We start from the raw sequence: 13,959 nt of genomic DNA on the forward strand, positions 1-13,959 counted from the left end.
TTTTCAATAGAGCCAGAGTTCTTTAAAGTGACCACAGCATGAGGGGCCAGAGGGAAGAGCATGTGCGAAGGCCCAGAGGTGAGAAACAGTACAGTATGTTTGGGGAAGTCCGGGTATTTTGGTAGACAGGAGGGGAGAGCCTTCTGCAGGGGAGAGGTGGGAGAGCTGAGGATGAGGCAAGAAAGCCAGGCTAAAGTCAGTTTAGGAAGGGTCTTGGGGTCAGATTGCAGAGTCAGGATTGACCCTGACCTTCCCAGACGGCCACGCCCCTCCCCACAGCTGCTGCTGGCAGCCCTGCCTCGTCTCTAACTCATCATGGGGCTCTGGGCTACAGTCACCAGTTGTCAAGTCTTTCCCTCCCGGGGGACAGCACCTTGCACCGTGCCTGACTCACAGCAGGTGCCTGTCAATCTTTTCTGAACACAGCAGTGAGGTGCAGCATGGATGGGGGTGGTGCTGGAGAGAGTGGCAGCAGGGATGGGGCCCTCCCGATGGGGAGGCTCCAACCCAGGGATGTGCCGCTAAAGGCCTGCAGTATAAAAATGGCAAAGCAACGGAAAATGGGAGGAGGAGGCTCTGTGGGTTTTAAAGGTGTTCACTTACAAACTTCTTGGCTTGGTGGAGAGGGGATCGTGGGGAAGAAAGAAGCAGGAACAAAGGATGTTTCTAGCTTTGCAGGCCTCTGGCATATGCAGCATGATTACAGCAGGAAGAAGAGGCCAGAGGAAGACTCCCATTGTGATGAGGTCAAGAGCAGATGGGTGGGTTGAGAGCCACATGTATGCACTGCTATATTTAAAACAGATAACCAACAAGGATCTACTGTATGGCACAGGGAACTCTGCTCAATGTTATGTGGCAGTCTGGATGGGAGGGGAGTTTAAGAAGAATGGATACATGGGTATGTATGGCTGAGTCCCTTTGCTTTTGTTGTGCACCGGAAACTATCACAACATTATTAATCGACTGAGTGTGTGCTAAGTTGCTTCAGTCATGTCCAAGTCTGCGACCCTGTGGACTGCAGCCCGCCAGGCTCCTCTGTCCATGGGATTCTCCATGCAAGTATACTAGAATGGGTTGCCATTTCCTTCTCCAGGGGATCTTCTGACCCAGGGATCGAACCCAGGTCTTTTATGTCTCCTACATTAGCAGGCGAGTTCTTTACCACTAGCGCTACCTGGGAAGACCCATAACCGGCTCTACTCCAATATAAAATAAAGTTAAAAAAATAAATAAAAGGAGGGTTGATCCGAGAAAAAAATAAAGACCAGATGGATGGGGTCAGACCACCTGTGTATGATTCTTTCTGCATCACCTGCTCACTGCATGTCTAAGCGTCCTCATCTATACAATGGGGACTTTGTTGTTGTTTTGCTGTTTAGTGGCTAAGTTACGTCTGTCTCTTTGTGACCCAATGGACAGTAGCCTGCCAGGTTCCTCTGTCTGTGGGATTGTCCAGGCAATAATACTGGCGTGGGTTGCCATTTCCTTCTCCAGGGAAACTTCGTAGGTCGTTGGGAAGTCTGAGTGAGTTAGTTGGTGGCACATGAATGTCAGCTACCGTAACCCCTGGCTGGACAGCTCTGTGCCAAGAGGCAGGTTTTGCAGAAAGAGACAATCACGTGGCTCAGAGGTCTGTCAGCTCTCCTCCACGTCTCAAAACCCAGGGATGCAGCTTTGGTTACCTTTTGATCGTCTTTTGACGTGACACAAGACATCAGCAGTGCCACCGAATGGGGTAAGGAACCATCTCAGGCCTGGACAGGAGAAAGGACTCTCAGGAGCCCTTTCCACCTGCCGATGTCAGAACTGGCCCAGGCCCTCGGCCAGTTGGTTTCCCACCTGCCCTGTATCACAGCTCCTGGAGTCTGTGAGTCTGGCTGTGGGATGGAGAAGGGGAAGTGGGTGGGGGAAGCTGGGCATGCTGATCTAGAGTCAGGAGGACATCTGTCCTGATTCAACAGTGATTTGTGGCCAATCACTGCTCTTCTGGGGGCCCAGATTCCTTCCACGAGGACGAGGAGGTTGGAGAACGTGATAGCTGCTTCTTTCAAATTCTGTCTCTCGAAGATTCTGTTTTTGGTGTGTCCACTCTGCCATGGATTTTTATAAATCTCTCCCATTATTAAATACAGAACATCTGACACATGCCTGCCTGTCCCTTTTTTTCCCTCAAATAAAGGGTTTTGAGTTCACGAGTGGAGCATGTTGGCAATGGAGAAAGCTGGTCTCCAGCCTGTCAGACTATTCTGAAAGTCCTATTTTCACAGAGGCAGGAGACAAGGTCTGTCACTGTGCTGCTTGGAAGGGATCAGAAACGTGTATTTTTAGGAGTTTTTAAAAGGAGAGGCCTTATGTGGGGCCCCAGCCAGAGGCCATTTTGCCTTTTCAGTCCTGTGAGGAGCTGGAAGGCTCGTGGGGGAGGCTGGGGCCTCATTTCACTCAACTCCTGGACTCCAGGACCTGGCTTCCTCCCAGAGGCCGCACCAGCACCCACTCCACCCCCAGCCCCTTCTCTTTGCTGACGGATGCTGTCCTGAGCCTCCCCATCTCAGGACCATGGTTCCTACTGCTGAGTCAGCAGATCAGCACCTCTAGTCTTTCCCAGGGAGGTTCATTCTGGGAGCCGGATCCCAGGAAAGGCGAAGGAAGCCTGCAAAACCCTGGTCTGAACTGGCCATATCCCTACGCCTGCTGGTCTTTCTGGATCCCAGGTTTGCCAAGAGGTCTTTCTTTGAGGTTAGGCCCCCTGGAGCACAGCTGACCCATGTCCAAATGATGTGGTTTGATAACAGGAGTCTGATGTAATGGATTTAGGAGCGAGGGTGTTGCTGCCTGAGCAGGCCTGCGGGGCAGCCATTGGGCCCACCTACAGGATTCCTGCATTCCAGCCACAAGTGGTCAGGGCAGAGAGGCGTCTCCACCAGGTCTGACATCCACACGCCAGTTGGGGGTGACTCATTCTGTTCCTGCCTTGGGATTTTCCTCCATTCCCACACCCCAGTGGAGAGTGACTGGGAGGGAGTCAGTCCCTGGGACTCCAGCAGGTGTGCATGCCTCCCTGAGTCTGGAAGACATCCCAGGGACCACAGACCTGTGTGCTGGTTTGCTGGGCCAACACCGGAGGGCAAGATAGGAAAGGAAGAACCTGGGGTCTTTTCTCTTGCAGCAAGAGGAGGGGTCGGGGCACGAGGTCTTTCCTGTCCTGTCCCAGCTCAGAGATAGGCTGCAGGAGTTTTCAGCCACTTCTCTGGGTTCTGTAAACTCAAGGAGCTCCCTCCTGCCTTGGAGTCTTTTTGTATGTGGTTTGCTCAGCCTGGACTGCCCTGCTCCCCTACTCCTGGCATTGACAGGCTGCTACTTCTCTTTTCTCGAAACACCCTCTTCTCCTGGTCTCCCTGTGGTCACTTCCCCGCTGTTTTCCTCCTGCCTTGCTGGGTGCTTCTTCTCACCCCTTTGCCAGCAGCTTTTCCACTTGACATCCAACTTCCTTGGAGGTCCAGTGGTTAAGAGTCCGCACTTCCAATACAGGGGAATGGGTTCAATCTCTGGTTAGGGAACTAGATCCCAAATGCCTCGCAGCCAAAAAAAAAAAAAAAATACTGAGGGTTCCCCTGTTTGGCCTTATGCCCTCTCCTGTCCTTTATCCACCCTCCTTCATGGCCAACTACACCCCAGACCCAGGCTTCCCTTGTGGCTCAGCTGGTAAAGAATCTGCTAGCAATGTGGGAGACCTGGGTTCCATCCCTGGGTTGGGAAGATCCCCTGGAGAAGGGAAAGGCTACCCACTCCAGTATTCTGGCCGGAGAATTCCATGGACTATATAGTCCATGGGGTTGCAAAGAGCCGAACACGACTGAGCGACTGCCTACACCCAGACCCATGACTTTAAACGCCGTTGCTCAGCTGATGACACCTAAAGTTTATCTCCATTCTGGACCCTTCCCTGGCCTGCAGACTTTCAAACCCAATGATTTGCCTGGTGACTCTAACAGCCTGTCAAACATAATGTGACCAAAAACCCACTCGAGAGTCCACTCTCTCCCACTTCACTGCTTCTGCAAACTCCTCCAGCTCAGGAAGTGACTTCCTGAGTCCCCAACCCCCGTTGTTTAAGCTCCAAATCTAGGCAACACACATCCTTCTCCTTCTCATCCTCCATATTCAAGTCATCAGCAGGGCCCTTGGCTCTACCCTCAAAATGTCTCCAAACTGTTTCTTGTGACTTATCATCCAGCCTCCCTGGAGCCACCCTCATCCCTTGCCTGCATAGATGCAGAGTATCTGGGGTGGAAACTCTGCGGGTGGAGTCACAATTCATGCTCCAGACAGCAGCTGGGGGCAGCAGGGATCCTGAATACAGAACTGAGCGTGTCCCCTCACCGCCTTATAACCCCCCTCCCCCGCTGACCTCAGGATGAAGTCCCAGCTCCCTGTCTTGGTTGATGGCTGCCCCCCCCCCCCCCAGGCCTGGTCCCTTCTCATTCTGCTGTGCCTCCCCTTAACTCTGTTCACCAGCACAGCCCCTTCAACTCCCCCAACTCACCAGGTGGCTTTGTTCCTGTGGTTCCCTCTACCTGGGATGTCCTTCCCAGGATCTCAGCCTAGTTGGCTCCTTCCTGTTGCAGCATCTTCCCAGAGGGGCCTCTGCTGGCTCCTAACCTCAAGCAGCCACCCTGGCCACCCTCTACCAGGTGGCCACCCATTGTAAGTACTCTGACATTTCCTCTGTGTGTGTCTGTTATCTTTCTCCCTCCTCTGAATGTAAACTCCAGGAAAAGAAAGGGCCCCTGGGGTCCAAGCAGTGCCTCACGATGCAAGGAACGACCTTAGTGGAAGGAGGCAAGACGAGAGGCCAGAAGCTTGATTAGGATGTGCAAGAATATTTGGGGCTGAGTCAAGGTGGTGGTGGGCTTCCCAGGTAGCTCAGTGGTAGAAAATCTCCCTGCCAATGTGGGTTTGATCCTTGGGTCAGGAAGATCCCCTGGAGAAGGAAATGGCAACCCACTCCAGTATTCTTGCCTGGGAAATCCCATGGATAGAGCCTGATGGGCTGCAGTCCATGGGGTCGCAAAGAGTCTCGGACATGACTTAGCGACTAAACAATAGCAAATTAGTTAATAACAGATCCAACTAGTTAAGACAGCTTCACTGGATTGGGTGGGGCCCTAATCCAAAAATGGGTGTCCTTGTAAAAAGGAGAAAATAGAGACACAGATACAGAGAAAGAAGATGCCATCTGATGATGGAGGCAGTGATTAGAGTTATGTTGCTATCAGCCAAAGAGCACCAAGGTTCGCTGGTGGTCACCAGAAGCTGGAAGAGGTAAGAAGCATTCTCCCTTACAGCCTTCAGGGAGTGTGGCCCTGCTGACACCTTGATTTTGAACTTCCAGCCTCTAGAATTCAAGAGACTATGTTTGTGTTTTAAGTCCCCAGGTCTGTGGCCATTTGTTATGTTATCAATGAGAACCTCATGCAACGCTCAAGGATAAGTTGGATGATGTTGGCCATCAGGGGTCGAGCCTCCCACCTTCAGGCCTCAGGATGAGCCACCTATGCCCCACCACCCCCCTCCTCCAGATGGCTGGGAAGCTGACCCTGTGAGAGTGGCCACGTCTGCCCGAGCTCCAGGGCTTCATCCATGGGTTTTACTCTGCTTCCTGCCCAACAGCCAGGACAAGGATGCAGAGACTGCCTCCCTGGCTTCTGCAGATGCTGGGCTTGCCGGTTCTCTGCAGGGCACCATTCGTCACTGCTGCAGGGAGGCGGCTGAGGCCCAGCCCCAAGGTGACCCATCCCTGCTACACGGAGAGCTCCACACAGATCCATTCGGTGGGGCCAGGCCGTAAACTGCTGGAGATCACATCCCCTGGGGGCATCTGAGCACCAGGCCCCTTGGTTTCTGCCTAAGGAGGGACACCCACCCCAGTCTGTAATGGCACAGACCACACAGAGAACAGAAGACTGAAGAGGAGGAGGGGGCGAGGCCCTGGCTGGGCAGCTGCAGCTCAGACCAGAGGTCCTTCCAGCCACTCAGCTTCAAGATCCAAATGTAAGACTGGCTCACATCAGCTTCTTTCTGCCACTGCCATCTTATCTCTTGTCTCTGCTGTGCAAAGAAATACCCAGAGACCCGAGAGCTAACCCACATTGGCATGCCCCAGACCCCAGTGTAGGTGAATGCCAGATTTTAGGCAGGGCTTCTTCTTACTTACAGAGCGGACCCCTGTGTCTAAGCCTCCGAAGTTTGTGCAGAGTGCTCCCAGAGGAGGAGGGCATGGACCTCCCTTGGGCACCAACTCAGCCTGTAATTCAGGCACTCTCCAAAGTCAAGACCATTCACAGATGCTCTATGTCTGATCTGAAAGACTCTCCTGAATTTTGTATTCTACTCCATGAAACAAACCTTTGTTTTAGTAAAAACAGTGGCCTTTCAAATTAGTTACAACTAGATTACTTACCCCATGCTCCTCCCCTGCCCCCCATCATCTGGTAGAAGTGATGCGTTTTCTGATAAGCTCTGTGGATGTTCTCCCTGGTTGACGGTTTGTCATGCAATAGGCCCAGAGGAGGGTGGCTGGGAGGTGGGTTGGGGAATCTGCAGGAGGGAGGGAGCCAGGCCAGGAGGAGCCAGCAAGGTACATACATCAGAGAGCCCTGGGGTGTCCCCATGGGGGCAGGAAGCATCCAGAAGCTTCCTGGGGCCAGTCTCACAGCTGGAATGGCCCCTCCTGTTGCCACTGGGCTGCGCCTCTGACCTCAGGGTCAGTGTGTGGTCTCCCATTCCTGGTGGGTGGAGGCTGCTATTAGAAACCAGCCGGCAGGGGAGAGGCTGGCAGGAGCATGGCCACAGGCCAGGGGCAGGAGGCTGGGAGGCGAGGGGAGGTGGACAGAGCTGGGGACCCATCCCAGCTACACGTCTTCTAATAGCAGTGAAGGTTTGGTCACAGAAGGCCAAACAGGGAGACCAAATCCTGCTTTTTCTTCCCTCCACCTCCTTACAGGAGGGCAAGGTTTCCATCTTCCACACTTCTAATCCAGAGCCCGGCTGCCCCAGAGGCTGGCTTACTGGGTACTCTACTCTGGGCCTGGTGACCTGGACATCAGGTCACAAGTTGCCAGGGTGTCCGCCCTGCCCCCGAAGCAGGCCCCTAGGTGATGAAACGAGAGCTACTGCTCACCGCTCTGCCTCAGATGACAAGGTCCTTCCCCCACTGAAGGTCAGCAGGAGGCCTGCCCAGATGGCTGGCCGGCTGAACCCAGGAAAGCTGCATCCGTGCCTCCCTTCAATCCTCTCACCCGGACAGGAGGCTCAGCCACCCAGAGAAAACTGAAAATAGTCTAAGAATAAGCTGCTTAGTGGGCTTTGGAGAGGGGCCCAGCGGGTGGGGGCGGGGCCAGGGCCTGGGGGAGCATCAGCTGGTTGCAGAGGAGGGAACCAGGCACCCTGAACTTCCACTCACCTCTTCCAGGGACGGGGTTACTTAAAGGTGTCCCAGGGCCCTTGGCCAGATGCGAGCCCCATCCCCTCGGTTCTAGAGCTGCAGGATCAAACCACCTGGGTTTATGCTTTTTGCAAACACAGCCCAGCCGAGGCCATCTAAACACACAGCATCTCCTCCCCACACTCAGCAGCGCCCTGGCTGTCTCCACAGGACCCGAGGTGGCCAGGAGGGACACTTCCCAGAGGCCTTCCAGAAATGGTCTCCAGGGTAAACTGGCTGCTTGACTGCCTTTAACCTGGAAGAGGCCCCACTGCTCCCCAAAGGCACGGCTGGCCCGCCCCAGACCACCTGGGATCCTGGTGCAAGCAACCTGTGGAAATTTGCTCTGAATCTGAACGTCTGGGAGAAGGAATGGTGAAACTGGTAGCTCACTGAGCGCCTTGGGTAAAGGAAGCGACTGTTGCACCTCCTGGGACCCTTGCTGTTCCCTCCCCGCAGGGGAGGCTCTTTCCCATTCCTTAGCCTGGCTGCTGCCTGCTCAAGCTGGAGATCTCAGCGGAAGAGACACTTCCTCCGGGAAGCCTTCCTGAACACCGGGCTGGATGCAGCTCTCTTGATGTTTCCAGTGGCACTTCATTCATTCACGCACTCATCCCTAAGACAGATAGGAACTGTGGGCCGCAATTTGCCAGCTTATGCTAGGTGCGGGGTGCGGGGGGTGGATGGGTGGCAGGCACACAAGGCCTGTGCCCCCCCTAGAGCTCACAGTGAGGGGCAGGGGTGTGTGTGTGGGGGGTGGAGGCCCCTGGGTCTCGGGGAAGCGATGCAGCGCCCGCGACCCCAGGGGCTGCGCTCCCCAAAGTCGGCTTGGAGCGGGTAGATGCCGGTGGCTGCGGTTCTTCCCGGTTCTCCCCCTCCCCCGTTTCCACGCGCCGTCTCCCCTTGGATGGCTGTGTCCTGCTGAGATTTGGGGGACGCGGAGCCCCTGTGCAGATGACCCCCTGCGGGGACGATCGCCTCCCACCCGCTCTGGCTGCTCAGACAAAGGCTGTGCCCCAGCTGCGGCCGCTAAGCGCGTGGATTCCGTGTCCGCGTTCCCCACCCAGTCTTCAGTTTGGCAAGCAAATCGATATTTTAAACAAACGAAAGCAGAAATTCTCTTCCCAAACAACTCTCCCTCTCTGGGGAGGGGCAAAGAGCGCCCCCAGGATCGCGAGCAGGGCAACGGACGCGGGGCGGGGGCTGGGACCAGAAACTCGCGCATCCAGAGGCGGCCGCCGGCACGGGAGCGCGCAAGCCCTGGCCGCGCGTCCCTGTTCTCTCCCCTCAGCTGGCGAGGGCCTAGCGGTGCCGCAGTCCGCGGGGCGGGCGCGGGCGCAGCTCGCCCGCCGCTTCGCGCAGGACTACTGCATTGCAGCTGCGCCGGGCGTGCAAGCGTGCGTGTGTGCATGCGTGTGTGTGCGACTGTGTGTGTGCACGCAGCCGCGCCCCAGTTTGCCAGGCGCTGCTGTCCCCGCGCCCCCTCCCGTTCCGCCGCCGCCCCTCCCCCTCGCCGCAGCGCGCGCGCCCGCACGTCCCCGCGGCTCTAACTGCGAATTTGCCCGGTAACCGTGGGGGCGGGAGGTTCTGAGCCGAGGAGCTGCGGAACCCGAGGGGAGGGGAGCCGAGAGGAAGGCTTCAGACAGCCTGGCCGCTGCGGCATCTTCTGCGACACACTTCTCCACTGCCGGGTCATAGGGTTGGCCAGAGCCCTGGGGACCCCCACCCTCTGGGCTGTCCCAGCCGTCCTCTCTGCACTGAGAGGATTATGCCCCTGGCGCTGTGGCTGCCCCCCGACTCCCTGCCCTCATTATTTATCAGGCTGGATAAATGCGGGTGGCTAAGTCACTTGTATTCATTGAAGGGGGCGGAGGACTAGAAGGACGTTTTACTCCTCTACCCTGGCAGGGTGGGGGGTCTCATGGTTCCTGTGCTTTGGACCCCTTTCACCTCCCACTATTGAAAGGATGCCTGGTCAAGCCTAAAGGGAAGGAGATTCACGGGGTCCTTCCAGGCCCCCATCTACTGTCTGTCTGGGGGTGGTCCTGCCTTCTCCCCACCCACCTCCTGTCATCTCTCCTGTGTATTCTGCCAGGGGCTGGGGCATGTTTATTTCAACTGGAGGCCTAGGGAGGTCAGAGCTCCAAGTCTCTGCAGAGGGGGCTGCTGAGGAGCAGTGTCCACCTTGGCCGAGGACTCAGGGGTGTGCTTCTTATGGAGCAGTTAAGGTGGCTTCCCTTCCCCATGGTTCCTGTCATAGCATCTTCCCCTGCAGGCACCCTCCTGGATAGCTGGCTCTCTGTCTTTCCTGCCCCTGGGAGATCAGGGGTGGGGGTGGGGCAGCTGATGTTTCCTGTGCTTCCAGGTGAGGCTCTGTGTGGCTGGACTTGGCTCTCTGAAGTGCTCCATCTCCCAGGCAGGTCCCACACTGACTGGTCCCAGCAACCTTCAGTCACCCTGGAGAGGTGACCTGGTCACTGAGGGAGAGCCAGGGCCCTGCAGACTTCCCTGTTCCGTATCCCATTTGTTCTGCAAAACTGAAACCGGATTTCCTGAACGGGAGCCCCTGGTCACCCTGCCCTTCTCCGTTACATCCTGCGGGTCATCCGGCTGGCTGCAGCCTTGGCCAGGGTGGCTGCCAAGGCCAGCCTGGTGCTCCCAGGCAGCCACTGCCAGGCGCAGATGCCTGCTGACCCAGAGCCACCTCTGGGAACAGCTCAGAGGGTTCAGTGGCTGGGGTGGCTGCCAGGCACCCTGTCCCTTCTGGGGCCAGGGCTGCGATGAGGCTGAAGTTTACACCCTGGGTGGCTCAGGAAGGCTGCCAAGGCATGCACCCATGCCCAGAGATCCTCCAGCAGCCAGCAGCAAGGGGAGGTCTGAGAGGGGAGAAGGCAAAGGGCTGCTGTGGATGGGGAAAGGGAGCTTAAGGAACTGACCCTACAGAGGGCCCTGGGTGAGCTTAGCCGAGACCTAACACCTTGGGTAGGCATGGTCTCCAGCAAGGGATCCCACAGTTGGGCATCTTTGCAGCTGCCCTGATACGAAGGGCAGGTTCAGTCATCCTTCCCATTCTGTCTCTGTCCAGAGCAGACCATCAGCTCAGCCCTCCAGCCAATTTCAGAGCTTCCTTTGGGCATGTCCAGGCATGGAAGGGCAGTCTCTGACCTTAGCACCCTCCTCCCCAACACCCCACCACCCCTGTGGAGCAGGGCAGCTGCTCTTAGAGAAGCAGCCTCAGCCATCACATCCAGCCTCCTCCCTTGGAGCCACTTGGGGCTCCCTGGCCCTCCGCCCTCAGCCCTGATGGTGATCCCGGGCTTGTGTCCGATGCTCTACGGGACCGTGTGCGCTCAGTCGCTCAGTCGTGTCAAACTCTTTCACAGCCCCATGGACTGTAGCCCGCCACGCTCCTCTGTCCATGGAATTTTTCAGGCAAGGATACTGGAATGAGTTGCCCTTTCCTACTCCAGGGTATCTTCCTGACCCAGGGATCAAACATATGTCTCCTGCATTGGCAGGCGGGTTCTTTACCACTGTGTCTCCTGGGAAGCCCGTATAGGGCAGAAGCCGAAGTAAAAATAGCCTAGAGGCAGGAGTGACGGGTGGGGAAGAGTTTCCATAAGAAGGTTTGGCTTATGGTCTTTAAAAGGCAGAAGCACTGGACACACAGCCCCGAAGTCCAGCCTTAGAATCAGAAAGAAGCCCATCGTGGGCTGCCTTCCCCCAGCCTTGCCTCTGAGAGGCTCAAGGCTTGGCGATGGCCTCCAGGAGCCCCTCTGCTTCCAGGAACTGCCCTGGGTGGGTGGCGGTGGGGCGGTAGGGGATGCTTCGACCTGGCTGCTCCAGGGCTGTTGAGAGAGGCTCAGCAACTTGGGGGTTTGTCTGGTTGTTCAGATCCCCTGGCAGGCCCTGGGCCCAAGCTCACAGACTCACTGTGTCCCAGGGAAAGGCCGAGTTTAAGGTGAGTCTCACCAGGTAAGACTTGGGCCCCGAGCAGAAGTCAGGACACCTGGGTGCTTCCTCCTTTCTCACACCTTGTGCACAGGGTTCCTGGGTGTCCCTCTCCCTTGGGGTTTGGCAAGTTGACCCGAACGCCCTTCTTACCGTCCAGTGACAGCCAGTCGTGCTGGGAGGACGGGAGTGTGGGCAGGGCCCGAGCTTTGTACTCAAACACCACCGAGTTGGAGATGATCTGGTTGTTGAAGGCAACTTGTAGGGTCACAAGACCAGTGTCATGGGCTGAAAGGAAAAGAAAGACCAGTCAGGGCTGGGGTGGGTGGGGCATGGACACCCCCCGCCCCACAACCTTGTGTACCACCCCAGGGCCTGGAGGAGCCTCTTCCCTCTGCTCCTCATGGATTAGCCCTGTCTGGGCCTGCTCATTCCTCGAGGCCAAAATGCAGTGCTGCTTCTACCAGAAGGCTTCTCGGGCGGCTGCACTCAGCCATCGCCCCTTGACCACTCTAGTTTGTCATTGCCTGTTTGCTCCCCTGCCTGTTGGGAGGATGGGGACTGGGAGCTCAGTATAGATGTGTTGAATGAATGAGTGACTGGATGAATGGTCCTCCACTCCACCGCATGGCTGACTGAGTCCTCCCCCTCCAGTCCATCCTAGGGGGGAGAGGTTGGGTTCATGTCCAGCATTTCCTTTGTGCTCATTTCTGTTTCGTGCTTTCCTGCAAGCATGTCCTGACTCCCTTAGCATGGCCTGCCTTGTATTTTCAGAAGTTCTGCCTCCCTGATGGAGGCAAGGGCTTCGTCTGTGCCTGTTACTCTGAGTCCAGTGGGGGCTGGGCTGGGAGCTGGCAGGAAGCTTGTCCCTCTCAATGCCTGGACAGCAAACTTTGGAAAGACAGGCCCTTATGGGCCTCAGCAGCTGTTCTGACCCCAGCACAGGGCCCAGTGAAAACTTCTGGTTGAGTAATGCATGGGACGTTCTCACTGTCCTTGGCCTTGGGCAGAGACCTGCTTTGTTTCTGGGGGAGAGGCTGCTGTTGAAGTCTTGGGGGCTGGGGGTGCTGTGCGGACTGCTCCGCCCCACCAGGCCTCATCCCCCCACCCCCACAGGGAGACAGCAGGGTTCTGTGCTCTCTGCCCTGCTTGTCTGGAACCAGCGACTGGGGCCTCCCCAGGACAGGTTTCCAGGGAGGACGCACCCAGGGATCGTGTTACTGTTTAGGCTCTTGGTTTTCCGAAGCTTAGCCTGGAGGAAGCTGTCCAAGTCAGCTGCTCCCGGGGGCAGAGGAAGGCTCTGGCTTCCCTGGGAGGACGGGTGGTGTAGGCTCACTTCTCGTGGGAAAACCAACTCATCCACTTGTGACATCTCTCCATCCCAGGTGGAGGTGTTACATCATTGTCCCCAGAGTGGGTCTTCAGGAAGTCATTGCCCCAGGATGACCCGCAGGCTTATTGTCCCCCTGTGCTTTCTGCCCTGTTGTGGCTCCTCAGATCCAGGTCACAAGCTGGCTCTGTGGTGGGTGGGTGGGTGGGGGGCAGTGTCCTGCAGGACCTCCTGCCATGCCTCTCTGGGCAGGGAGCCCCAGCCAAGTCCCGGCTCCAGCTACATCCCCAGGGCAGACCTCTGAGCTCGTGGTCACTCGCCTTCCCTGGTGATTTGCCTGGCTCACCAACAGGAGGGCAGGGCGTCAGTGCGCATCCATCTGAGCCCGCCCAGCTCTGCTCCTCTGAACACGCCCTGCTGGCCCTGGGGAGTTCAAGGATTCCCTGCACCAGATGTTCCAGCTGGAAGGTCCTCCCCCGCCACTGCTCATCTTCCACTACCTCCTGGCACGTGCACAGCCTGCAGTGACGCTGGGATGGTGGCAGATCCAAAGGTGCCCCGTCTGTCCCCAGAGAGATGCAACAGAGAGCACCTGTCACCGTCTCCTGGGTCTCAGCCCAGCAGCCCCACGCACATCACTCAGGGTATTTCCTGGAGTCTCTTTCCTTCCCCTGCGTTCAGTCCATTAGTTGAGTCCTGGGTCCACTGACTTCTCTCCATCTCAACAGCCACCATGCCAGCCCGGGCTGCCATCACTTCTTCCTGCCCAGATGCCTGGACTCCTGCATTAGCCTCCTGCCAAGGGCAACCTCAGCACACCCGAGACCTACCTGTCCCTGCTGGGATGGTGTTGGGGGGCCACACTTGGGAGCCCCCACAGAACACAGGTGGGAGTGTGTTCCCCGGGAGAGCCTTCCTCCTTCAGTTGGGAAGGATTACCCCTCTGCTGATTCCTGTGGTTTCTCTGCTTCTTTCTACCCTCCTACAATCTATTCTTCTACACACCCAGAATAATCTTTAATTTTTTAAAAAAGGTGTTTTTGTTCTTTATTTGGTGGTGGCGGGTCTCACTTGCAGCACGTGGATCTGCGTTGCGTCATGGGGGATCTTTTGTTGCAGCATGTGGACTCTCTGACTGTGGCTCACAGGCTCAGTAGTTGCGGCAAGCAGGCTACATTGCCTTAGGGCATGT

The 13,959-nt window shown here is 56.7% G+C and overlaps 2 protein-coding genes across 3 annotated transcripts in view; one reads left to right on the top strand and one right to left on the bottom strand.

Moving 5' to 3' along the window:
* Window positions 1–13,959, bottom strand: part of CAMTA1 (calmodulin binding transcription activator 1) — a 979,917-nt gene that overhangs the window by 72,841 nt on the left and 893,117 nt on the right. For both annotated transcript variants that reach the window (XM_018060410.1, XM_018060411.1), the window contains exon 11: window positions 11,591–11,725. In XM_018060410.1, the coding sequence (XP_017915899.1) occupies window positions 11,591–11,725 (135 nt within the window). The remainder of the gene's footprint in view (window positions 1–11,590; window positions 11,726–13,959) is intronic.
* On the top strand, window positions 11,151–13,852 carry LOC108637777. Its single transcript, XM_018060413.1, has 4 exons — window positions 11,151–11,284; window positions 11,381–11,447; window positions 13,120–13,411; window positions 13,496–13,852. The coding sequence occupies exons 1-4, from the start codon at window positions 11,244–11,246 to the stop codon at window positions 13,786–13,788; spliced, it is 693 nt and encodes a 230-aa protein (XP_017915902.1). The 5' UTR covers window positions 11,151–11,243; the 3' UTR covers window positions 13,789–13,852.

Source organism: Capra hircus, chromosome 16 (assembly GCF_001704415.2).
Source record: "Capra hircus breed San Clemente chromosome 16, ASM170441v1, whole genome shotgun sequence".
Taxonomy (NCBI): Eukaryota; Metazoa; Chordata; class Mammalia; order Artiodactyla; family Bovidae; genus Capra; species Capra hircus.